Genomic DNA, 25592 nt, shown 5'->3' with positions numbered 1-25592 from the left:
TCTCTCTCTCTCTCCCTCCCTCGCTCTGCCCCTCCCCCTCTCGTGCTGTCTCTTTCTCTCTCTGACTCTCAAAATAAAGAAACTTAAAAAAAAAGGGTGTGTGTGTGTGTGTGTGTGTGTGTGTGTGTGTGTGTGTGTGTGTGAAAGTTATTTAAACCCACGGCCGGCAGGCCTGCGTGGGGGGCAGGAACCCAGAGGCCACCGCGGGTGGCCGGAGCCGGCTTACCTGCTTCCCGCTACCGGGGTTGGGCGGGGCGGGGCCGGGGGCGGGGCCGCCACACAACCTGTGGACGACCAGGCGGCCGCCGGCCCGACAGTCGCGGGGACCGGCCGGGGGGCCTGCGGGGGAGGGGGGGCCCGGAAGCCGGGGACGGGCGAGAAAACAAACTTGGAGAGAGGAGTGACCTGGGGGCTGGGGGCGGAGTCGCGCGCGGAGGAGGAGGGAGCGAGCGGCCGCCGGAGCGCGGCTGGCCCAGGAAGCGGAGAGCGCCGCCCACCCATCCGGGGAGAGAGCGGCACTGCGGGCGCAGGCAGGCTGGGCCGGGGGCTGCCGGGCCCTCGCCCCCCCCCCCCGCCCCCCGACCGTGACCCCGCGGCCCCCAGCCCACGCCCAAGATGATGAAGAGGCAGCTGCATCGCATGCGGCAGCTGGCCCAGACGGGCAGCTTGGGACGGTGAGTGTCAACCCGCGCCTTCCCGGCCCCAAGCTCACCCCCGGCCCCGGACCCTAGGGGATGAGGGGTGGGGGAGGCGGGGACGGCTGGACAGCCGCCCTCTGACTGGCCGGAGCCCCTCTCTTTCTCCCTCCCCTCTGGGATGCCACCCCCACCTCCCGCGGCTCTGGCCGGAGGGGCTAGGCCCTTTGGGAGAAAGGGGCACCCCCACCCCGATTGGAGCGGAGTGCAGGGAGGATCAAGGAACCTGGGTCTTCTCTGCCTCCCTGCGCCTCTTGAGTGGATGATCCTCCCTGGCCTCACTTGTCCTCTCTGTACAATGGGGACAGCTGACCATCTCTGGTTGCCTGAGGGAGGGGGAGGGGCGATCAGGGCCCCAGACCCTGGGGGAGGGGAGGAGACTAGGTCCCGTCTTGGAGGGCTGAGGGGCCTCCCTTGTCCGGCTGTGTGCCTCTTCCCCCCACCAAGCCCAGAGGCCTCCAGCTTCTCTCTCTTGCTTCTGCTTTTCCCAGCCTCAGGTGGAAACATCCCTGGGTCTCTGTTCTCCCTCCCCCCGCCCCCCCCACCCCCTGCCACCCCCTGAGCCCTTGGGGTGGAAGCCAGAAGTTTGGGGAGCACCCAGGGCCTGTTTTCTCTCCTCTGCCCCCTGTGTTGCGAGTTTCCCCGTTCTCTGGGCCTCCGGGGAGGGGACTGGGTGTCCAGAGACCTGGCTCTAGTCTTCAGCTACCCAGATGCCTGTGTGAGCCTGGGCAGTCAGGCCCCCTGGCTCTGGGCCTCAGCGTCCCGTGTGTCCCTGGGCAGGGACCCAGGGCCTGCCGACCACCCCAGGCCAGAGTCCTGCGTGACTGACAGCCCAGGAGTGTGTGAGCTCACACACTTCCGTTCTTGGGGCCACCCTGGCCTCCTCCCCGGGGTCAGCAGAAGACAGAGGCTGGGCCCTGGGGTGGCTTCTCAACTCCACTGCCTTGGGTTTCATCCGCCCTCTCGCAGGACACAGCCCTGGGTGGAGGAGGAAAAAGTCATGTATCCTATTCCCGCCCCCACGGAATGTGCTCCGACTGGGATGAGGCAGGCAGGCGGGCCACCCAGGGCGGCCTCCAACGAAGAGGGGCACTGGGAACGATCGGGGTCCAGGTGCCCTGTTGAGGGGGCAGGGGGAGGCAGGGGGTTTCCTAACCCGGGCCGCCTCAGCAGAAGCTCCTTCCTCCCCCCCCCCCCCCCCCCCCCCCCCCCCCCCCGCCCAACAGCACCCCGGAGACTGCCGAGTTCCTGGGGGAGGATCTGCACCAGGTACGTGCCCGGGCGGGTGGCAGGGCAGGCCCGCGCAAGCTGTCAGCAGAGGGCCCCGCGAGGACGAGGACGCCATTTGGGGGGTCGGGTTGAGTCATTCCCCAAGCTGTTGGCCATGGGGTCTCCAGGAGGAGGGAAGAGAAAGGTGGTTCCTGCTCTGGGAAAGAACAGGGCGGTGGGGGGGGAGGGGGGGTGAGGGGCAACAACCTGCCACGCTGCGTAAACCCAGAGCCCCCCTCGCAGGTGGAGCAGCGGTTGGAGCCAGCCAAGCGGGCGGCCCACAATGTCCACAAACGGCTGCAGGCCTGTCTGCAGGGCCAGAGCGGGGCAGACATGGACAAGCGGGTGGTAAGTGGGGGGGGGGGGGGGGGGCAGGAAGGAGGGGCCTGGACCGAACACCTCTGTCCAATGGGAGAGGGAGGTCGGGGCTGGGGTCCCCCTGCTAGTCTGAGCCTCCGACACCAAGAGGGTCCGGACTGCTCTGTCCCAAGACCCCTCAGGCCATGTACTGATGAGGCTCTGCCTCTTCCCCATCCCCTTTTGGACCCCGCCCCCATCTGCACCAACCCCCTGAGCCAAGGCCAGGCCTCGGACAGCACCTGAACTTCTCGATGCAGTCTGCACCCAGAGCAGAGCAGAGCGGGCCCTCTGCACTGAGGCAGTGTGGGAGGGCTTCTTGAAGGAAGTGGCAGTTGGGCAGATATTAATACTCACTGGTATTAATCAACGGCATTTGTAGACTGATTACCGCTAGTCTGCGGCTAAGATAGGTTAATGCGTTGCCTCACTTAATTGCCGACGACACCCCCTAGGAGGAGGCTGCCTTATTAGCACTTTGTACCCAGGAGGAAATGAAGTCAGAGAGGTAAAGTCTTAAGGTCACACAGCTAGTAAGTGGCAAAACTGAGATTTGATCCCTGGTCTTTCCGGCCCAAGCTGGTGCTCCTAGTAACTCTCAGTGGGAGGGTTTTGAGCTCTGCAGTGACTCAGTCCAGCCACATATGCCCTGGGGCAGGGGAAGGTCCCGGCTCCCGGGGTGTTCCCAGTGCCTCCTTTCTCCTTCCAACTGTGTCACCTTGGACAAGCTCCTTGCCTTCTGTTCTTGGTTTCCTACCGTGTGACGGTACTTGGTCATTCCTTCCTGCCCAGTTGATTGGTTTCTGGGAGGGGAAAAGGGCACCCCAGGTGGGGTGGGGTCAGGGGACAGGGCCACAGGAAGATGTCACTCCTCCGGGCCTCGTCATCATCCAGTCTCCACTCCTACCTAAGACTGTGGCCCTCCCGGCTTCCCTCTTCCCCTGTCCACACCCAGTGCCTCGGTGGGGCTCTGCCCCTCCCCCCCCCCCCAGAAGCCTGCCTTGTGCTTGGGTGGGGTGGAGGGAGGCTCACTGGGGGCCCCTGCTCACAGCCCGCCCTGCCCTTCCTGCAGAAGAAGCTCCCCCTCATGGCTCTGTCCACCACAATGGCCGAGAGCTTCAAGGAGCTGGACCCTGATTCCAGCATGGGGTGAGCAGGAACGGGGTGCCAAGCGGGGGATCTGGGCTGGGAGGGGTTCCAGGTGAGGGACGGGTGACCAGGATGGGGGTAGTTAGTGTCTTGAGCTGGGGGCGGGGGGCGGCGTCCAGTTCAGTGAGGGCGGCCAGGTCTGGGAAGGTGTTGGCTCAGCCAAGATGAAGGACAGATAGAAGGGGCAGGGGGTGACCGGGAGGGAGGAGGCCCCATCACGTGTTTCCGGACGGGAGTGAGGAGCTGTGGGGGCTGGGCCCACCGGTGTTGTATCCACAGGAAGGCCTTAGAGATGAGCTGTGCCATTCAGAACCAGCTGGCCCGCATTCTGGCCGAGTTTGAGATGACTCTGGAGAGGGATGTCCTGCAGCCGCTCAGCAGGCTGAGTGAGGTGACCTGCCCCCTGCCCCCTCCCCGCCCAGCTTTCCCAGCCTCGGCTCCCACCTCCCCAACCTGCCGACCGACCCCCTCCCTCCCCGTGTACCTGCCCCCAGGAGGAGCTGCCGGCCATCCTCAAGCACAAGAAAAGCCTGCAGAAGCTGGTGTCTGACTGGAACACCCTGAAGAGCAGGTGGGAGCCATGGTCCTTGGGGGGGGGGGGGTCCATGCCTAGATCAGCCCATAACGGTGGCCACAGAACCCACACTAGAACAGCGGGGGCAGGGTCCACTGGGTACTGTGTGTACTTGGGGATTCATCCGGTCTTTAGGAACGCATGTGAGGGTACATGTGAGAGTTCCTCTCTGAACATGGGTGTGCGCGTGCTTGTGCCAGCCGGGGGTGACTCCAGAGCCTGGGGTAGCTATCAGGGATCCCCCAAGATCCCTGGACTGCAGGACGCCCCCACCCTCCACTCTGGAGCTCGGTGGCCGCGATCACCAAGCCCACCACCAGGGGGAGCCCCTGAGCACTCATGGCCCAGGCTGGGCGGAGGCCCAGGGCAAGCAGAGCTCTGGGATGTTCATCCATAAATCCCGAAACCTTGGGGGGTCAGGCATGTGGAAGGGACACTTGGCTCTGGACGTGCAACGGGGACAGTGACCCCCCCCCCCACCTTGGGATCGTTGCCAGGCTCACTCAGGCAGCCAAGAACTCGGGCGGCAGTCAGGGCCTGGGCGGTGGCCCCGGCAGTTACAGCCACACGGCCACCGCCACCAAAGTGGAGACGCTGAAGGAGGAGGAGGAGGAACTGAAGAGGAAGGTGGAACAGTGCAAGGTGAGCGAGCACTTGGAGTTCCCTGGACGTGAGGGGGTGGCGAGGGCGGGTACTGACCCCATTTCACAGGGGAGGGAACAGAAGCTCAGAGAGGCGATGACTCACCCAAGGCCACACAGCCAGGAAGCAACAGAGCCCAGGATTTGAATCCAGGCCGTCAGCCTCCAAGCTGTGTGCACTCGGCCACTATCTTGTGGCCTCTTGTGTCTACACCGTACCCGTCATTCCTGGAAGGCGGGGACTTGGGCTACTCACCACGGTCTCGGTGTGTTTGCTGAGTGAGCGGATGAATGAATGGTGACTAAGACAAGCCACCGTGCTTAGGGTATGAGGCACAGAGATGAGGACTAGAAGCCGTAAAAGTCCCTTAAGAGCCGGGGTGGCTCAGTCGGTCAAGCGTCTGACTCTTGATTTCGACTCAGGTCATGCTCTCGCGGCTCGTGGGTCCAAGCCCCGCATCGGGCTCTGCCCTGACAGTGCAGAGCCTGCTTGGGATTCTCTCTCTCTGTGCCCCTCACCTGCTTGTGCTCTCTCTCTCTCTCTCTCTAAACACACAATATATATGTAAGAGTTCGAGGGGGGTCCCTGTGGGCCATCCCCAAGTGCAAACCTTGGCAGAGAGAGGAGAGTTGGCCGGGGCCTTCCACGTATAGCTTGGACGAGTCACGAACCCCTCTAGGCCTCAGCTTCCCCTTTCTGTCCCCAAGGACGAGTACTTGGCCGACCTTTACCACTTCGCCACCAAGGAGGACACATATGCCAACCACTTCATCCACGTGAGTCCGAGAGTGGGCTCCGGCCAGTGGAACTCAGGGGTGGACACCAGGGGCCCCCTGAGACACCCTTCAAGATGTGGGAGGGAGGGGTGTGTTCTTAGGGACTCCGGGGGGGAGGCTCAGCTTCCCTCACCCACCCTGGGGCCACCCCCTTGTCCCCGCAGCTCATGGAGATCCAAGCTGATTACCATCGCAAGTCTCTGAGCTCACTGGACACGGCCCTGGCTGAGCTGAGGGAGAACCACAGCCAAGCAGGTGGGGACCCAGGTGGACCCAGGGGACCCCCCCCCCCCCGCCCCCAGCCCTGCTCAGGGCATGTTGAGATGCTTGCACTGCATCCTGGGAGGCAGTAGGGAGCCCCGGATGAGTTCTGAGCAGATGCGTTCCGATTCGATTTGTGACTGAGAAGTCACTCTGCCGTGCGGAGTGATGGAATGAAGGGGAACAGAACAGGAGTCGGGAGACCTTTAAGAGGCAGGAGGGAAGGGGTGATGGCCCGGACTAGGGGCGACACAGTGGAGGTGGGTGGATTCGAGAGAGATTGGGCAAAGCGGTAGCCCTTGAGGATGTCTGGGGGTGGGTGGGGCGGGGGCTGGCTGTCCAGGGACGCGGGGGAGCCCGGGCCACTGATCTGTCTCGTCCCTGCAGACCCCTCCCCCTCGATGACGGCCGCCCCCTTCTTCAGGGTGTATGGGGTGTCACTGGGAACCCATTTGCAAGAGCTGGGCCGGGACATCGCCCTGCCCATCGAGGCCTGCGTCATGATGCTGCTTTCTGAGGGCATGAAGGAAGAGGTGGGGCCCGTGGGGGCAGGTCGGGAAGGGACACGGGGGCCGGAATCCTTAGAGCACAGGTGCCTGTGAGGCCACGGCCTCCTGTTGCCAAACTGACATCACGGCCCACTGAGTGACGTTCATGGGCAGCCGCTATGCCGTAAACCCTTTCCACGTCTTGCTCCGTTTAGTCATCCCCAAAACCCTGGGAAGGAGCCTTCACCAGCTCCATTTTACGAGGGAGAGACGGAGGCCAAGAGGAAAACGGGCCCAGTGGCACACGAGAAGGTGTCAGTAAAGCCAGGGACCCCCATGCAGTCACTGCCTCGCGCTGCCCTCATCCGTCCCGTGCACCTTGCCGGCGCTGGTCTATCGGCTCCTGCCCCGAGGACAGACCCTTAGACGCGGAACCTACTCGCAGAGCGACCTGGGCTTCTAGACAGTGCTGCCGGGCCTCCTTCCTCCCTTCCATGCCCACCCAGACGCCTGTGTCCCCACCGCTTTCCCTGCTGCCCCCAGACTTCCCACTTCGCGCCGAGTCCTAGACCTTGAGAGTTGAGGGCGGCCACGCATCCTGTGGTCCCCACTCTGCCCACCAGACCGGGTGGGGACACAGGCCCGGTGAGGGCCACCCTGAGCGAGCCAGGGCCTCCCGGCCAGGGCGTTCTCCCCTGCCGCCCCTCTGTGACCCCCGCCCGTTTCCTCTCGCACCCCAGGGTCTCTTCCGCCTGGCCGCTGGGGCCTCGGTGCTGAAACGTCTCAAGCAGACCATGGCCTCGGACCCACGCGGCCTGCAGGAGTTCTGCTCCGACCCCCACGCCGTGGCAGGTGCCTGCCCCGAGGAGCCCCGGGAGGAGGGCCTTCCCCCCAGATCCCTTCCCCTCAACAGCCTGAAATGCTCCCATGATAGTTTGGCTGAGAGCCTGATCATCTGCCAAGGAGACACCTCCGGAGACATAGGGGTCCTTAAAGTGGGGCCCATGATGTGTACGTACATTTTTCTGGGACCAGGTCCACCAGCCTTCGGCATTTTCTCCAAATGGCCCATGGCCCAAAGAAATGATCAGATCTAGACACATTGTGGGAACAAGGGCCTGGTTCCCAACAGATGGAGAGAGCTGGGCACTGGCGTGGAGGTAGGGGGCTTGGGGGACTGGGTCTAAGCCCCGTCCCCCCACTCCCACCCTGCCACCGCTTCAGGTGCCCTCAAGTCCTATCTGCGGGAGCTGCCAGAGCCCTTGATGACCTTTGACCTCTATGACGATTGGATGAGGGCAGCCAGGTGAGTTTATGCTGGGGAGGGCGGGGCTGCAGAGGTAGGGCCCCAGGGCCCTGGCCTGGCTCACCCGGTCTCTCCTCGCCACCCAGTCTGAAGGAGCCAGGAGCCCGGCTGGAGGCCCTCCAGGAAGTGTGCAGCCGCCTCCCCCAGGACAACCTCAGCAACCTCAGGTGAGCCCAAGCCTGCCCCCTCGGCCCGAGCAGCATTTCTGAAACCACGGCTAAAATGGTCTAGTCCTATCTTCCATCCTGACGTTGCAGCTAAACACACACCTTGAACCTCTGAAGCCACACCACCTGGCTTCAGATTCCCACCTCTGCCACCTTGTGGTCCGAGGCAGGTGAACTGACCGCTCTGTGCCTCAGTGCCCTCATCTGGAAAACACAGAGCATAGCAGTCCCTACCCCGCAGGGTGGCTGGGAGAGTCTCAGCTTAGCTCAATGCCTGACACATATATGGTGCTCAGCAGGTCAGCCGACTTAACTATTAAAACATTTTAGGGGTGCCTGGGTGGTTCAGTCGGTGGGGCATCTGACTTTTTTTTTTTTTTTTAACATATATTTCTTTCTAGTTTTTTTTAAATTTTTTTTAACGTTTATTTATTTTTGAAACAGAGAGAGACACAGCATGAACGGGGGAGGGGCAGAGAGAGAGGGAAACACAGAATCGGAAGCAGGCTCCAGGCTCTGAGCCATCAGCCCAGAGCCCGACGCGGGGCTCGAACTCGCGGACCGCGAGATCGTGACCTGAGCTGAAGTCAGACGCTTAACCGACTGAGCCACCCAGGCAACCCGGGGCATCTGACTCTTGATCTCAGCTCAGGTCGTGATCGCAACGGTTCGGGGGATCGAGCCCCGCATCGGGCTCTGTGCTGATGGCTCAGAGCCTGGAGCCTGCTTTGGATTCTGTGTCCCCCGCCCCCGCCCCTCCCCCGCTCATGCTCTGTCTTGCTCTGTCTCTCAAAAATAAATAAATGTTGGGGCGCCTGGGTGGCTCAGTCGGCTGAGCGCCCGACTTCGGCTCGGGTCGTGATCTCGCGGTTTGTGAGTCCGAGCCCCGCATCGGGCTCCGGGCTGACGGCTCGGAGCCTGGGGACCCCTTCGGATTCTGTGTCACCCCGTCTCTCTGGCCCTCCCTGCTCACGCTCTGTCTCTCTCTCTCTCTCAATAATAAATAAACGTTAAAAAAAATTTTTTTTTAATAATAAATAAATAAATAAATGTTAAAAGCAATCAAAAACAAATTTTAAGCCACCCGATGGGGTACCTTTGCCACTCTTTGGAAACCCCAGGCTGAGAAATTCTCAGGCCTCAAGGGCGTCAATGGGTGTTCATGGCCAAAGACGCCCTGTCCCTGGCCAAGCCCACCTTCTGCCTCCCCAGGTACCTGATGAAGTTCCTGGCACGGCTGGCCGAGGAGCAGGAGGTGAATAAAATGACGCCCAGCAACATTGCCATCGTCCTGGGGCCCAACCTGCTGTGGCCTCCCGAGAAAGAAGGGTGAGGGGCTGCAGCTCGGGGGAAGGCGGCAATCCCCACCCCACCCGTCCGCTGCTTATTTGTTCCCCCGGGCCTCAGTTTCCCCATCCTTGGAGTGGATCAAGCAGCTCCTCCTCTCCAGGCTGCCGAAGGGAGCGTGGACCCCACGGGGCTTTGGAGATGGGCATTCTGGGTGATACTGATAGCGGGCTGCCTGGAAGGCTGGGAGCCCAGCGATTGCGTTCCAGCCCCGCCCCTCGACCTTCCAGAAACGCCTTTAGGAAGCTCACTCTCCGGAGCTCCCGCTGCTTCCTCTGTAAATTGGAGAGAAATCATTAGCAACTTTGAGGGGTTTGGCGTGGGGAATTAGACGAGAAAATGGAGAAATGTTTTATGCGCCGTAAAGGGCGAGGGGTCATTATAATTCACCCGGCCACAGATGGCACAAAGATTTCATTCGTTTGCTGAGGACGATTACTTGGGCGAGGCAGCCTAGAGCCGAGAACTACGAGGAAGAGGGTCCCGTCCCTGGCGAGCGATGCCTGTTGTGGGTGAAGGAAGGGGAACATTTGGCACGTGGGCGACACATTTGTCATCCCCCGGTGGTCCCTGAGCTTTCTGAGAACAGGCACTTGGCGTGATTGGGCCACACAGAGTTGGGGTCGCTAACAGGTTGCAGAATGGATGGCTCACCTCCGTTCCTTTTTTTGCCCCAGGGACCAGGCCCAGCTGGACGCAGCCTCAGTGTCCTCCATCCAGGTGGTGGGCGTGGTCGAGGCTCTGATACAGAACGCGGACACCCTCTTCCCGGGAGGTGAAGTTCCCGTCTTTGTGAACGTGTCCTCTTGTGCCCTCATCTGCCCAGCTGGGTGCCCTCCAGACTTAGCTTCCGTCCCTGGCGGCCTCATTATGAGGCCCGGAGCAAATTGCTTCTCTGCCGTGAGCCTCACTGTCTCCCCTGTACAATGGGGATGATCCTGCCTGCCTCGTGGGAGTGTCGTGAGGCTCACGTGGGAGTAGGGAGGAGATATGTGGTCCAGATAACGTCGGGGGAAAAGGAAAGAGGCCCTGATGTTGGCCGTTGGCTGGTGGAGGTTCTGGAAGCTAAGACCTGCTTCCTTCTGTCTGCAGACGTCAACTTCAACGTGTCAGGCCTGTTCTCAGCCCCTGTCCCCCAGGACAAGGTCAGCAACAGGCCAGCTTCTGAGGAGCTTCCAATGGTCGCTGTGTCCACACCCGCTCCAGCCCCAGCCCCTGCCCCGGCCTCAGCGGCTGCCAGGGAAAGGTAAGGACTGATGGAAATGAATGACCCCCATCTTTGCCCCAAGATGTCCTGCTTGAGGCACGATCTCCGGGCTTCCAACAGCATCTTGGGAAATGTCATTATTGTATTTTCCATCCCAAATACCAGGATTCCCCATTTGGAGTGGACGGGGTGGAGACCCAGAGGCTGTATTCCTCTCGGCCTCTAATGTGCCTCCTCGCTCGTCGTATGGCTGTTTACTGAGCACCCACTATGTTCCAGGCACTGTTTCAGGCCCTGGGGATTTAGGGAACTAGGGAGCTGGTCAGCTGGAATTTTGTAAACACCTTCCAGTGTTCTCTTTGGTCCTTCAGATCTCGAAGGGCTCCGTCGTACATGTTGTCTCCATACCAAACAGGCACTATTCTGTCATCACCCAGGCAGGGCGCAAACCGTGACTTTTCTCGGAGGAACAAAACAGACAGACGCTGGCCTTAGAGCTTGCTTTCCTAGGGCCGGGGAGAGAGAGCCAACAAGTACATCCATAAATGGGTACTGTCATGGCAGGCAGTGACACGTGCCCTTACAGGAGAAGAGAGCAGGTTAGGGGGAGGGAGTAGGGAGCTGCTCTAGCCTGGGGATCAGGAAAGCCTCCCTAAAGAGGAGCCAACTGAGCAGAGACCTGGAGGAAACCCAGAAGGAGCCATGGCCGCCCCTTCTGCTTCTTGTCCGTTCTCTGGCTTCTTGTGGCTGGAACATTCAGTGGAGATCACATGGAGGCCGAGAGCCGAGGCCCTGCTTTCTACCTGCCATCCTGGCCCATGGGGACCCACCGTCACAGTGTCACATGGAAGCCAGGGGTTCAGCGGACCCAAACTCTGGCCAATGCCAGGAGCGTCTTCTTGAGGGAGTGGGGGGGGCCCAGCCTGGGGACAGATCCCAGGCCCAGTGACCAGGGGCAGGGGACAAGTCCTGGGAGGATCCAAAGTTAGCCTGGTGCCTTGGGAGTCTCCCCAAGATTCCAGACTTCTGGGAGATGGCCAAGCTGGACCCTGGCCCTCTCCTTCTTTCACAGGATAGAGTCCGAGGCGCCCCCCAGACCAGCCTCTCCCAAGGTCAGTAGGAGCCCCTCGGAGGCAGCCACTCCAGGGGAGGACATGGCTCGAAAGAGTAAGTTGGCCAGGGGAGGGAAGGGGGGAAGAGGGTGGGCAAGGAGAGGAGCTGGGCGATCAGACCATCTCGTGTTTTCGGACAGCTGGGAGGCCAGGAATCCAGGCGGCTAAGAGCCTAGGTTTGCTGCCTGACGCTCTGGGTTCAGATTCCGGTGCTGTGACCTTGGGCAGGTGACTTCACTGTCTGCCCCCTCAGCTTCCTCCTCTGTGTAATGAAACAATGACCGCACCTACCTTGTAGGGCTGTTGGGCAAATTAAACGGTGCTCTCCTGGCTGGCAGCTGGTACCCAGTAAGTGCTCGATAAAGGTTAGCCCTCCTCCTGAGCGTAGCGGGGCTGTGGATTCCGGCCCCTCAAGAAGTCCAGAGATCAGAGTGAAGAGGTGGGATAGAGGCTTCAAAGGGCTGGTGGGCTGGGCGTGGAAAGAAACTCGGGGCTCCTCTGAGCCCCTTTGGTGCACTCACCTGTTGACTTGGCCTAAAGCCCAGCAGGTGAGAAGGTGCAGGGTTCAGATGAGGGGTCACTGCCACTGATCAGGACACTTGGGAGGGCCCAGCCAGCCCAGGAGGCACTGGAGTTCTCTCCCTGGGGGTACAATGTAGAGCTACAGGACCCTCCGGACCAGCATGGGGTTGACAGGTCACACAGGGGCCTTCCTGCAGGAGGAGGCTTCCAGCCACCATTCCTGGATGGGGGCAAGTGGGATAGGTGTTCACCGGGGCTCAGCACCTCAAGCCCCCGAAGGTCTTTGTGTCAGCCCTGGGAGGTCCAGGCTCTCATCCTATCTTAACGATGAGGAAACTGAGGCCCCAGGGGGGCAAGCGATTTGCCCAAAGCCCACAGTGGGTGGAGGCAGGGCTAGGACCCGTGTCCAGGCCTCTTGGCTCCTCAGCTGCCTCACGCGATCGGAACGGTGTAGCAGGATCTCTGAAAACCAGGGTGGGTGGCTCTGGTGGCTCCTGAGAGGTGAGAGTGGCCCAAGAATCCAGAGGAGCGGTGAGCGTTTCTTCATTCAGCGACTGTGTATCGATCCGTGGCCCGCGCTGTGCTAGCCAACCCCGCACGGGATGGCCTCGCTTAGTTTCCGTTCCAGCCGGGGACTCGAGCAAAATAAAAACGGCCATGGTCATTTCAGAGGGCAGCAGGGCCTGTGAAGAAAATACAACAGGAAAATATGACAGTAACTGGAGCAGGGCAGGGGAGGGGACACGGAGAGAGGCCTAAGTGACAGGGAGCCGGCCGTGGAAACCGTGTTCCCGGCAGAAGGAATGGCAGGTACAAAGGTCCTGCGGTAGCATGGAGCTTGGTGGACTGGCCACAGGCAATGTGGATGCCTAACTGCCCCTGTCCTTCCTCCACAGCTAAGCGCCCAGCGCCAGCCCGGCCCACCATGCCGCCCCCCCAGGTCTCCAGCCCGCGCTCCTCCCCTCCAGCCCCACCCCCGCCCCCTGGCTCTGGCAGCCCCGTGACCCCCCAGGCCCTGCCCCGCCGTCTGGTCGGCAGCAGCCTCCGGGCCCCCACGGTGCCACCCCCCTTGCCCCCCAACCCCCCGCAGCCCGCCCGACGCCAGAGCCGGCGTTCGCCAGCCTCCCCCAGCCCGGCCTCCCCGGGGCCGGCCTCCCCTAGCACAGTGTCTCTGAGCATGCCTGTGCAGGTGGACCTAGGGGTGGCCACAGAGGAGGGACGGGCCCCTGAGGTTGTAGGCAGGGCCTCCACTCCCCCGGCCATCCCCCCTCAACCCCGGCCCAGAAGCCTCGCCTCAGAGACCGACTGAGCTGGTGGTTTCCCCTGCAACAGTCAGCATCTCCTCCCTCCCACCGGTCTACCCAGGACACAGCCCTCGCCCTTCCCAGGGCTGGGGGCCTCCAGCCTCTGCCTACAAGTGCCTCGGTGCCCGCTGGGTCGGCCCCCCTGGCAAGGAGGACTCAGGCTAGTCCTCCACTTCCAGACCTTTTCCTCCTGAACCCACACTGGGCTTGGGGGCCCCTCACCCAACTCCCAGCTCTCTGGCAGGGTCCCAGGGGAGCCGCCGGAAGGAAGGAGGGGCCTGCCTGCCCCTACAGGACTCTTAATTGTCTCTTGCCAACGTATTTTTTTGTAAGGCTGGTAAATAAATTATTTTGGACAAATCCGGAGCAGCTGCCCAAATGATGGTTGGTTTTTTCTGCCCTCCAAATAAAGAAGCCACTTTCATAAAGGGGAAGATCTTTTCCTGTTCTTTGCCTCCTTTCTTTCTTGCTGTCTGGAATGATAAGAGCCAGCATTTTTAGCTCTTACTCTGTGCTATACATTGTGCTTTTCCACGCGTGGTTTCCATGGACTCCTCTCCCTGGGAAGTGGATCCCGTCACCTTCATACAGGTTGAGGAGACTGGGGCTCAGAAAGCGACCTACCAGACACACAGCAAGTGAGGCATGGACGTGGAAGGAGGACGCGGGTCTGATTCCAGAGCCTGGGCCCGTCCCTCACATCCGGAGCAATTAACTGCCTAGTGTTCCACTTTCCTCATCCAGGAAACAGTACAGCAGTTTCCACCCCAGGACTGTCGTTCCGAGAATGAAACGGGACATTCCTATAAAGACCAAAGCATCACCCTTGCACACAGAAGCGCCCCATAAGCACTGGCTCCCGTGAATGCCAATCCCCCCAACCCCTGGTGTTCTCCGAGTAGGCAGGAAAGGCTCCCTCGAAGAGCAGGGATGGATCTGTCTGCAAACCGCTGAGGCTGCTGGGTGCTGCACCCTGAGCCAGACCCCGGCCTCAGCCCAACACCCAGGGAGCTCCTGGGAACAGACACGCAGGAGAGCTGACAATCAGAATCAAGTATAATGGCACCGGGAGCCCATGTGAAACCAGTTAGGGGCTGACCATCGAACCCAGACTCATGTCTTTGTGTGTGGAGGGCACAGGTAGGTTTCGTGGGAGAGGTGATTCAAAGAGGAGTCTTTCAGGAGTTGACCAGGTGAAAAAGTCAGGGAAGAAGGAAGAACATTCCAGGCTAAGGAGACCACCTACTACAGGAGCAAAAGGCCAGCGGGCATTGGGGACCGGAAATTATCTGAGCCTCAGAGAGGGTTGATAGGGTGTGGCTTTTCCCAGGTTGCTCCTGGAGGTCAGGTCTTCAGAGCCTTCTCAGAGGTCAGACAACTTGGAATTTTGACACATGCTTCCCCGAGTAAGGACTTAGGCAGCTAAGTCACGCTATCGCTGCTGCCTGAGCCACTGACTACTGTTGCTCTGGCTCCTTCCCTCCCCAGGGTGCTTAGTGACAGGCTGCCTCTCCCAGCCTGGTGACCCAGTGCCTCTCCACCCTGGCCTCGCAGTACAACCCCTATGTCATTAAAAAAACAGCAAATCAATAAATAAAGTCCCGGGCCCCACCCAATTAAGTCAGGATCTCTGGGGTGCTGCGTCGCTTTGGTATTTTTAAACAGCATTTGTCAAATTCACCGAACTGTACATGTAAGATCTACACATCTTACTTGTATGCAAATTAAACCTCAAAATACATGTTCCCCGGGGGACTCTACCAGGCAGCATCGAGAACGACTGGTCTAGGCCAAGGGCCCCAGCGCTCAAGAAGACACTATGCGCCTCTCTCCTAATCATACCCACACGCTTCTCAGGACTTGGCTCAGAACCGGAGCGTCCAAGGTTCAGAGGGCAAGGGGTTCTGACCCAAAGGCAACATCTCCCTTGGCATCTGTTTTCCTCCTAGCAACTAAGCTTCTGATTGGCTGGGGAACGTAAGCGCGGCTCTCCGCTCCAGATTTTCTATTCGTAACTCTTTACTGGCCAAGAAGAACGTCAGTTTATCCTTTAAAAGGCTAGTCGGGGTTGAAACTCGGCGGCAACTGGCCTAGCAGAGCTAGGGGGAGGGGCGAAGGGCTAGGCTCGGTCTTTATTGGCCCCCGCCCCTCGGCCGCGGCCGCGATTCACCGTGCTCTCCAGGCTCTGTTAGCTCGGGGCCTCGGTCCTCTCCGAGGTTCTTGCCCCCATTGGCCCGCGGCCCAGGCCGTGACTCCGCCCCCTGGCCCTTCCCGCGCGTCGATTGGCAGCTGCGGGGAACGGGGCGGGCTGCGGGCGAGCGCGCCGTGCGCGCAGAGGGAGAGCCGCGCGGCGTGCGGGCGTGCGAGCGGCCGGCCGGCTGCATGGCGCGCTGCGAGCGGCTGCGCGGCGCGGCCCTGCGCGACGTGCTGGGCCGGACGCAGGGGGTCCTGTTCGACTGCGACGGGGTGCTGTGGAACGGCGAGCGCGCCGTGCCGGGCGCCCCGGAGCTGCTGGAGCGGCTCGCGCGGGCGGGCAAGGCGGCGCTGTTCGTGAGCAACAACAGCCGGCGCGCGCGGCCCGAGCTGGCTCTCCGCTTCGCGCGCCTCGGCTTCGGGGGCCTGCGCGCCGAGCAGCTCTTCAGCTCCGCGCTGTGCGCCGCGCGTTTGCTGCGCCAGCGCCTGCTCGGGCCGCCGGAAGTGCCGGGCGCCGTGTTCGTGCTGGGCGGCGAGGGGCTGCGCGCCGAGCTGCGCGCGGCGGGGCTGCGCCTGGCGGGGGACCCCGGCGAGGACTCGGGCGCGGCCCCGCGCGTGCGCGCCGTGCTCGTGGGCTACGACGAGCACTTCTCCTTCGCCAAGCTGAGCGAGGCGTGCGCGCACCTGCGCGACCCCGACTGCCTGCTCGTGGCCACCGACCGCGACCCGTGGCACCCGCTCAGCGATGGCAGCCGGACCCCCGGTGAGCGCGGGGCTGGCGGGGAAGCAGGTGGGGTGGCAACCTGCGCTTCACCTCCGCCGAGGGGAGAGGGGCGAGGAAGGGGTGTCTCCAGGTGACAGGTGGGGAACCGGAGAGATGAGAGGGCGGTTCCCACCCTGCAGGAGCCCAGGGGAGCGTTTTCATGGCCACGTCTGGTAATTCTTGAAACTGCCACCACTCGAGGGTCAGTATAGTAGGGTCTCCGTTTAGCAGATGAGGAGACTGAGGCCCGTTGCGGTTCAGGGGGGTTGCAGGCGGAATCCAGGTCCTCGACCCCCCAGCCCTAGCCTTACCGAACCAGCCTCAGGGATTCCTGTCATTTTGTCCTACCCGCCATCGGGGTGAGGTCGGAGAGTTGGGAACAAAGCCTGGAAGGATTGTCCCCCCGTCGAGCGGTTGGAACACCATTGGCCACGGCAGATTGTAGGTGGGTGTGCGGGGAGCCTTAGAGGTGGATGGAGTTTGACCCAGGGCCATGTAATCTTAAATTACATAACGTCGGAGCATCTCTGTCCTGGGTGTAGAATGGGAATGCTAACCATGCCAGTTTCCTCAGAGGGAGAGTGATCAGGGTGAGTGCCTGGCACATAGTAGGTGCTCAGATGGTGTGGGTTGTATCCAGAGCCCTCTCCTGTTAGTACAGAGCTTCATGAAGTACCTTGCTGTTTGTTCTGACTTAGTTTCTAAATTACTGTGGAGCTGGGAGTTACTGTCCCATTTCTCAGATAAAGAAACTGAGGCTAAGAGAGGGGAAGTGAGCTGCCCAAGAACAGGAAGACCTGAACTTGGCTCTTGTGGCCACCCCAGCTCCCACCCCAGCCCCATCCAAGGCTCTGTTTGCTGCTGTCATCTGGATGTTCAGGCCTGCAGAGGAGGCAGGAGCAGGTGGAGGCTCCTACATCTTGGAGGGTTTGAATCAGTCAAGGGCAGACGGTGGCAGAAGCTGACAGTGGTGAGTGTGTGTGGACAAGTCACTACCCAAGTCAGGAGGCTGAAGGTAGGGACAGGTCTCCATCATTCCCTCCTCGCTGGTCACCTGGGCCATGCTATGAAAAGTGAGTTTCTCCCTGGAGGCTCACGGTTCAGGTTAAGACTGGGTTAAGGGGCCCTCTAGGACTCAGGAAGGGTGGTGTGGACGAGCCCGAGAGAGGGGCCAGGCCCTGTCTACGCCTGCCTGCCCCTTTCATCTCTGGCCCCACCTGACTGGGTCACTGGCCCTGTCGATTGTGCCCACAACCTAGAGGGGGAAGCAGAGGCTCAGCCGTGTTTGTGCACAACTGAAAGGCGGCTTTGAAACGGTGGTATAGAAATATACTAATAAACGCCCCGTCGTGTGTAAAATCTGAACTAACGCAGCGGGGGTCTCTCACCCCCGTTTCCCCCTCCTTTCCCCTTCCCTGGTGGGTCTCCTAAATGTGTGTTTGCCTTCTTGCCCACATGGCGGTCACTTGAACCAGCAAATAGAAAAGCCTGCTGTCTGAGGACTATGTCACTACTAAAACACGTGACAGCCTTGGATGACAGGATGTTAAATGAAGTGGGATGATGGTAGTCTGAGGACAGAGCTCTCTTCACAGTTGCCCCTGCCAGGATGCCCGCTCCCCTACGGTAGGGATCCCTGTTGCATTCGCTGCTCTGTGCCCAGTGCCTAGCATAGAGCCTGGTAAATATTGGCTGAGGGGATAAAGTGGGCTGGGGGGGGGGGCGCTAAGGGTGGTCAGTTCTGTCCTGGTGGGAAAGGAGATCGCCGACCCGGCCGAGACCAATCTTGAGCCGAGCAAAACACTTTGGGGGTGACTCAGTTGAGCCCTTCCCATCCTGGAAGGAATTTCTAACCAAGGAGGCAAATGGCTTTTCTTCCCTACCCAGTTATCAAGAAAGCAAGCAAATTCTAGGTCGGATGTCAACGAGAGCCTCCCAGGAGTGTTGCTCCGGGTCAGCTCCGCCCTGGTCCTGTGACACTGGGGAAGTTCCTCCTCCTCCCCCTCCTCCTCTGGGGATTTGCTGGGCTGAGGATTTCTTGTCTTTTTTTTATTTTTGAGAGAGACAGACAGAGACAGATCATGAACAGGGGTGGGGAGGGGTGGGGCAGAGAGAGAGAGAGAGAGAGAGGGAGACAGAATGGGAAGCAGGCTCCAGGCTCTGAGCTGTCAGCACAGAGCCCGACGCAGGGCTCGAACTCACGGACCGCGAGATCGTGACCTGGCTGAAGTCGGACGCTTAACCGACTGCGCCACCCAGGCGCCCCAAGAAATGAGTTTTGAGAACTTAGTGCCTTTGCTTTTCAACAGTTAATTTGACTGTACGTTTAGATGGTAAGTTGACTTTTCATCGTGGCTTTCACAAGCGGTTCACCAAATTCCTGAAAGTGAAGCATTCAGCACTCCCAAGCCGGGACAAGCCGGCCCAGCGCAGGACTGGGTCAGACCCACCCGAACACATATCCTTTGTCTGCTGCTCGCGAAGCTGTGCGGCCCCGGATAAGTTACCCAGGGTCACAGGGCGTCAGCTTTCTCATCCGTGAAATGGGCTTCCGTGAGCACCCAGCACAGCCCACTTTAGAATGTGCTCAGTAAATAGTGATTATCATCATCGTTGGTTCAGGGACATTAATGCGAAGGCAGAACCGTCCGGCACAAAGATGTGCCTGTGGGACGGGCACAGTGGACTCATTGTGTGGGGCAGGAGGGTACGGGGCTGGGAGTCAGGACTGCCCTTTTCTAAACAGTCCTCCTATTGTTAAATTCTTGGGCATGTCCACAGTTTTGCTTATTATAGTTACTGGGGCCGCGGACATCTTCAGGCATGTAGCTTTTTGTCTCCAGTTTGAATTTCTCTGCCTGTGATCGCTTTCCCGGCCGAGGCCGACTGGGGCAGAGGTGCGAACTTTTCTGTGCCCTGCTGCGTTCCAAAAGGGCTGTGCCAGTTTCTGATGCCAGGAGCCCACATTCCTGTGGTGGTAACCACACTGCTGTCCGTTAAGTACTTTCCGCTTTCCAAACCGCTTGCTCCTGCGAAGCCCACAGCACCTCTTGAAGGTGGGCAATTATCACTTGGATCCTCCTTTTCCGGTGAGTCCAAGGAAACTCAGAGAGGGTCACGTGGCTTGCCCAAAGAGGCACACAGCTGCCAGGGTCCAACAGTGAACCCCAGACGGGACTGGCTGAGCCAGGCCCGGTTACACGCAGTGGCTCATTCAGCCCCTACCGGGCCATGTTAGCGATGGGAAAACGGAGGCACGGCGAGGTTAGGTGGCCTTCCCGAGGAGGGCGGAGCTGATGGAGCCTGAATCCAGGCATCTGGTCGCAGTCTGTACTCTTAACCACGAAGACTGGGAAGATTTTGACCCATTGTAGTGCCTCATTTAACCCCCGTGCCACACCGCCTCCCTGGAATTCTGTTTCCAAGCCTGCATGCCTCCCCTGCGACCGCTCCGCACTGACCACGTCTCCATCTCCCTGCAGGCACTGGGAGCCTGGCTGCTGCAGTGGAGACAGCCTCGGGTCGCCAGGCCCTGGTGGTGGGCAAGCCCAGCCCTTACATGTTCGAGTGTATCACGGAGCACTTCAGTGTGGACCCCACCCGCACGCTCATGGTGGGTGACCGCCTGGAGACCGACATCCTCTTCGGCCACCGCTGTGGCATGACCACCGTGCTCACGCTCACAGGCGTCTCCCGCCTGGAGGAGGCCCGGGCCTACCTGGCGTCTGGCCAGCACGACCTCGTGCCCCATTACTATGTGGAGAGCATCGCGGACTTGATGGAGGGGTTGGAGGACTGAGCCCACCTGACCAGCAACCGCAACCCTCCACCCCGATCCCGTAGATGGAGGCGATGGGCCAAGAGCTGCCGGCCCCTGGGCCCCGTTTTCTGTAGCCTGGTGGGGTTGGGACCCAGGGAAGGTGTTAGGGCCCTCGCGTCCCCTCCCAGTGGTGGCTGGGCACTCTTTGCCGTTCCGGAGGCTGTCCCCCTCCCCCTACCAGTTCGCCCTGGCCTGACCCAGCCAGGTGGCCTTATCTCCTGCCTCGTGAACTCCCCTCTTTGAAATCTGGGCCTTGTGCCCACTGAAGATTTCCCCTAACCCTGACCACTTAATCCCCAACTCCTTCCCTGGGGCCTCTAGAGCCCTTCCTCCCTCCAGTCCTGGCCTTGGGTTCCTGCTGACCAGTCAGAGGTCTAGGGAACCACCGGCCATTATCGTCCTGATCCCTGAGTGGACCAATCAGAAGGCAAAGTGACAATGACCCTTTCAGGTCCTCACTCCTGGGTAGACCGATCAGAACACCAGGTAATAATGACTCACTGGTCTCTTCGATCCTAAAGAGAACAACCCAGAAGTCTGAGAGAGCGTGGCCTCTTGACAATCTGGATCTGACTGGACTAGCTAGGGGTCCAGATTTCTGTCCATACGTGTCAAGTGCTGAAGACTCCCACCCCTCCACAAACGTGATCCGGGGAGGGCCCACCCAACGGCTCTGGGGGCTTCTGTGGCCGAGAGCCCCACATTTCCCTGATCATGGTACTGGTATCAGTCCAGCGTTGATGGTGGCCACAGCTGGGGGGGGCGGGGGGGGGCTTTTGTGTCCCCGTGTTGTCAGTGTTTGCTGTGCCACTTCTGCCCCGTGCCCGCCCCCGGCTATTTATTTATTTATTTATTATTTATTTATTTATTTTCGTGTGTCAGTGATGGTGGGGGTGGGGGCTGGGCCTTCCCGCCACTTCCGCCTCTGTCGTAACCAGCCGTCCCGTACTTAATAAAGTGCGAGCGGGAGAGCCTGTGTGGCCTCGAGTGTGTGTGGGCCACGGGGCGGGAGGAGGACCCCCCACCCCTGCCTGAGCCGGGTCTCCACAGCACTGGCCGGCTTGGCAACCTTCCTCCGCAGGAAATGACCCACCCCGGTCCCAGAGCGTCTTCTCCTTTTTCTAGATGTATTGATTTGTTCTGAGAAAGAGGGAGAATCCCAAGCAGGCTTTGGCCTGTCGGCACAGAGCCTGACGTGGGACCGGAACTCACAAGCTGTGAGATCATGACCTGAGCCACGGTGAAACCAGGAGTGAGCATCTTAACCCACTTAGCCAGCCAGGCGCCCCCGCGGAGTGTTTTCCTGTGCCCTGTCCTACCTAGCCCAGTAGCGCTTGATGCCCCGCTGGGTCTTTACGTCCTGATGTGTTTCAGTCCTTCCGAAAACTCAGCCAGTTTGTATCGCTCGGCCCCTTTTGCCTCTTGGGGAATGCGGATCAGAAATGGCAGTGTTAACTTACACAGCAGCACACGTCTAGAAAGCGTGATCTCCTGAGACAGGGTTTGAACTCCCGTTAGCGGATTCCAGGGGGCTACAGCGCCCTCTCTGCAGAGACCCGAGAGGAAGGAGGTCCTGGCTCTCCGGGAGCTCAGGTGAGATCCTACACCCCCATCCCACCCACCTTCGGGCTCCCCTCCCGCCTGGGATGCTCCTGTGACTTCCCCCCACCACCCCCACCCACCCCCCTCCCCCCCCCCCCCCCCCCCCCCCCCCCGCAGTGAGCTGGCTGAGGGGCTGCGGGCGGGGAGGTGTCACGATTGCTCCAGGCCTGACTGTCACTGATTGGCTTGTTGCGAGCTTGCACAAGGCCTTCCCGCTCAGCCTGTTCCCTCCTGTGTAAAGTGAGGGGTGCGAGGTCTGGGTGATGTTCTCCAGGGTGGTTCTTCTGGGGAAGAGAAAGTGCTGACTGAGCCCGGCTGCATCACGAAGTCAGAGCCCATTTTCCCTCGCGGGGACTTCTGGCTGTGACAGGAACTCAGCTCGGCCTGGCTAAGGCATGAGGAGTTCACTGTCGGCCCCTGCGAGGTGCCCCAGCCCGCCAGGTGCACCCGCCTTTAGCTGTGCTCGTCCGACCGACATCCAAGGGCTGAGGCCACATGCCCATCTCAGAACCTGCGCCGGAGGGGATAGAGCAGAGTTCTTGGCTAGCCTGGGGCAAGTTCCCGCCACCCCACCCCCCACGCCCCCAAGGAGTGCCCACCTCCCGGCTCCACTCTGGACCTAGTGGCCCCTCCCCACCGTCCCTGTGGACAGAAACCTGCCTTCCTTGAGCAGAGCACACGGTGGCCTGTGAATCAGAAGGGGGAGGCAGCCCAGTCCCAGGAAGTGACTCTTGATTGGTTTAAAGCTTGAGTCTGAGCCAGCCATGGTTATTTGATTCCCCGGCTATCCAGTGATTGGTTTAGCCGTGGACTTGCGGTACACTTCTGACCGGTAAGACATGAGGAGAGGGCTGTTGGGAGATCCTGGGAATGTTTGCCCCACTTTCAAAGAAGGACATGGTTGGGGGTGCCTGGGTGGCTCAGTCGGTTAAGCTTCCGACTTTGGCCCAGGTCATGATCTCCGGGTCCTCGAGCCCCACGCCCACCTCTCTGCTGTCCGCTCAGAACCTGCTTCAGATCCTCTGTCTCCCTCTCTCTGCACCTCCCCCACTCATGCTCTCTCTCCCTCTCAAAAATAAATATTTTGAAACGAAGAACATGGCCGGAGGAGGGAAACACTCTTCTGGGCTTTGGGTGCGGAAGTTGTTGGCAGCCATTCTGTGATCATGAGACCCACCCAACAGACTTCTCCACTTCAGGTGGCAGAGCAGAAAGATGGGAAGAACTTGGGGCTGGCTGTTTCCCCCAACTTTTTAATTTTAATTTTTTTTTTCAACGTTTATTTATTTTTGGGACAGAGAGAGACAGAGCATGAACAGGGGAGGGGCAGAGAGAGAGGGAGACACAGAATCGGAAGCAGGCTCCAGGCTCTGAGCCATCAGCCCAGAGCCCGACGCGGGGCTCGAACTCACGGACCGCGAGATCGTGACCTGGCTGAAGTCGGACGCCCAACCGACTGCGCCACCCAGGCGCCCCTAATTTTAATTTTTTAAGTTTATTTTATTTATTTTTGAGACAGAGAGAAAGAGGGAGACAGTGAGAGGGGGAGGGGCAGAGAGAGAGGGAGAGAGAGAGAATCCCAAGCAGGCTCCACACTGTCAGCACAGATCCTGATGTGGGGCTCCAGCTCACCAGCCCTGAGATCGTGACCTGAGCTGAAATCAAGAGTTGGACACAACTGACTGAGCCACCCAGGCGTCCCAATTTTAATTTTATTCTAAAGATGTTATTTTTAAGAAATCTATACCCAACATGGGGTTCAAACTCACAACTCTGAGATCAAAAGTCCCATGCTCTGCCAACTGAGCCAGCCAGGTGCCCCTTCCCCAACTTTTAATTCAGAAAAAAAGTTTGTTGTTTAATGTTTCTTTATTGAGAGAGAGAGAGAGAACAAGCAGAAGAGGGGCAGAGCAAGAGGGAGGGAGAGAATCCCAAGCAGGCTTCGTGCTGTCCACGCAGAGCCCCACACGGGGTTTGATGTCATGAACAGGGAGATCATGACCTGAGCCAAAACCAAGAGTCGGACACTTAACCCACTGAGCCACCCAGGCACCCCCAGAAAAGTTTTAAACCAACAGAAAAAGTGCAAGGAAAGTACCGTAAACATCCATATGCCCTTCACCTGGATTCCCAGTTAATATCTCAGGAAGCTGATGACCCCAATCCATGAAATGAAACAACTCCGGGGCGCCTGGGTGGCGCAGTCGGTTAAGCGTCCGACTTCAGCCAGGTCACGATCTCGCGGTCCGTGAGTTCGAGCCCCGCGTCAGGCTCTGGGCTGATGGCTCAGAGCCTGGAGCCTGTTTCCGATTCTGTGTCTCCCTCTCTCTCTGCCCCTCCCCCGTTCATGCTCTGTCTCTCTCTGTCCCAAAAAAAATAAATAAACGTTGAAATGAAACAACTCCTTCCCACTACACTCTCTGGTGTCCATAGTTTCCCGGTTTTGTCTCCCTCCTCCACCCCCATCCACTACCTTCTTGGTGACCAGAAGCCTTAGAGGCACTTTCTGGTGACTGCATGATGTTTCCCTTTGGAGGTGGCTGTGAGGCCAGTGACAGGAGACCAGATTCACTGAAACCTGAGCTCGGCCTAGCATCACCTTCCCGCCTAGCACTCTGGTGATTTCATTTTCGCCATTCAGAGGAACCACAACCAAGGGATGGTCCCTGTGTGTGGCTGTTCCCTCATTTCCTTATATGTCCAGTAGACCAAGTCCCCGCGAATTGGAGTCGTCTCTAAATTCCATGGGTAACTTTTACCATGAGTAACTCAGCACCACACAGCTGCCACGTGGCGCCTCGGCTACTCGGGAACCGAAGGTTCCTCATCCCTGCCCTTCCTTTCTCTTCCCAAACCACATGTTTCCATGAGCCTGGGCGGTTCTAGCAAATCCCACTTCTCCGACACCACCTAAAAGGGAAAGCTGTTTCCTCTACCCGCAGAACACTTCTGACACCAGATGTATGGGTTTTCCTGCACCGAGGAAGTCTGTAGCCTTCTGTGGACAACTGGGTGTCCTAGAATTCGATCCTGGCACCACCCAGAGTTAGTGAAGTCTCCACAGGTCCACAGGTTAAGGGTCCAGTCCCATGAGACTCCCTTTCCCCCCACCTCCGCCTTCCTCCTCCCCTCCCCCCCCCCATCAGATGCCACTCGAAAGTCCCGGGTGTCACCTGAGCTTCTGACCGACTGGCTGTAAATTGGAAGTTCCCAAAGCCCCCTTCTCAGATTCAATCATATGCCGTAACAGCTCACAAAACTCAGGGAAACACTTATGTTTACTGGTTTATTATATAATAAATGATATGTAAAGATACAGATGAACGGCTGGATGGAGAGATGCACAGGGCAAGGTCCAGAAGGGTCCCAAGTGCAGGAACTTCTCTCCCCATGGAGTTAGGGTGATGTATGCCTGCCAGGAACTTCCAAGGGATTTAGGAGCTCTGTGTCAGGCACCTGAGTCAAAGACCAAACATTAAAACAAAAGACGTTCCCAGCTCTTTTGTCACTTAGGAAATCCCAAGGGTCTTAGGAACACTGGTGGAACAGGGGTCAGAGACCAAATATACATTTCTTATCTCATACCCCCCAAGTTTTATTTTTACTGTTTTTTTAATGTTATTTTTGAGAAAGAGGAAGTACAAGCTGGGGAGGGCCAGAGAGAGAGAGGGGGGAACAGAGGATCCCAAGCAGGCTCTGTGCTGACAGCAGAGACTCTGATGCGGGGCTCGAACTCACAAACCAGGAGATCATGACCTGAGCTGAAGTCAGATGCTTACTGGAGCCAAGCAGGTGCCCCTTCCCCAACTTTTAATTCAGAAAAAAATGTTTGTGGGTTTTTTTAATGTTTATTTTGAGAGAGAGAGAGAGAGAGAGAGGGCATGAGCAGGAGAGGGGCAGAGAGAGAGAGGGAGACAGACTCGAATCCCCAGCAGGCTCCGTGCTGGGCCACCCAGGTGCCCCCAACTCCCCAAGTTTTAGTTTAGAGAAGTTTCAAAACAGCAGAAAAGGTGCAGCAGTGGGATAATGAACCTGGAT

At 59.3% G+C, this 25592-nt stretch overlaps 2 protein-coding genes across 3 annotated transcripts; both read left to right on the top strand.

Moving 5' to 3' along the window:
- Positions 1–345: 345 nt before the first annotated feature.
- On the top strand, positions 346–13610 carry SH3BP1 (SH3 domain binding protein 1). 2 transcript variants are annotated; one of them, XM_086712322.1, is made up of 18 exons: positions 346–674; positions 1922–1964; positions 2208–2312; positions 3394–3470; positions 3750–3861; positions 3965–4041; positions 4542–4686; positions 5394–5462; positions 5627–5717; positions 6111–6256; positions 6952–7063; positions 7436–7517; positions 7604–7684; positions 8897–9013; positions 9709–9806; positions 10124–10277; positions 11311–11405; positions 13410–13610. In XM_086712322.1, exons 1-18 carry the CDS (start codon positions 616–618, stop codon positions 13556–13558), a joined length of 1812 nt encoding a protein of 603 aa, XP_086568448.1. In that variant the 5' UTR covers positions 346–615; the 3' UTR covers positions 13559–13610. The 2 variants fall into 2 exon arrangements, with proteins under 2 accessions (XP_086568448.1, XP_086568446.1); XM_086712320.1 differs by lacking the exon at positions 13410–13610 and adding an exon at positions 12769–13323 and having other exon boundaries at positions 354–674.
- A 1898-nt stretch (positions 13611–15508) lies between these two features.
- On the top strand, positions 15509–20921 carry PDXP (pyridoxal phosphatase). The gene is made up of 2 exons (XM_086712323.1): positions 15509–16132; positions 19615–20921. Exons 1-2 carry the CDS (start codon positions 15559–15561, stop codon positions 19929–19931), a joined length of 891 nt encoding a protein of 296 aa, XP_086568449.1. The 5' UTR covers positions 15509–15558; the 3' UTR covers positions 19932–20921.
- Positions 20922–25592: the final 4671 nt, after the last annotated feature.

Source organism: Puma concolor, chromosome B4, assembly GCF_028749965.1.
Source record: "Puma concolor isolate L17-30 chromosome B4, mPumCon1.1.hap2, whole genome shotgun sequence".
In the NCBI taxonomy this organism is placed as follows: Eukaryota; Metazoa; Chordata; class Mammalia; order Carnivora; family Felidae; genus Puma; species Puma concolor.
The sequence above is the reverse complement of the archived record's forward strand: the minus strand, read 5'-3'. Positions and strand labels throughout refer to the sequence as shown.

What these genes read in the sequence shown, in the direction of transcription:
- SH3BP1 (XM_086712320.1), top strand. Translation starts at nt 616, where the DNA reads ATGATGAAGAGGCAGCTGCATCGCATGCGGCAGCTGGCCCAGACGGGC. An exon ending in ATGCCAACCACTTCATCCAC is followed by an intron (nt 5,463 to 5,626) that starts GTGAGTCCGAGA and finishes TTGTCCCCGCAG; the next exon opens with CTCATGGAGATCCAAGCTGA. An exon ending in GGAGGACATGGCTCGAAAGA is followed by an intron (nt 11,406 to 12,768) that starts GTAAGTTGGCCA and finishes CTTCCTCCACAG; the next exon opens with CTAAGCGCCCAGCGCCAGCC.
- PDXP (XM_086712323.1), top strand. Translation starts at nt 15,559, where the DNA reads ATGGCGCGCTGCGAGCGGCTGCGCGGCGCGGCCCTGCGCGACGTGCTG. An exon ending in CGATGGCAGCCGGACCCCCG is followed by an intron (nt 16,133 to 19,614) that starts GTGAGCGCGGGG and finishes ATCTCCCTGCAG; the next exon opens with GCACTGGGAGCCTGGCTGCT.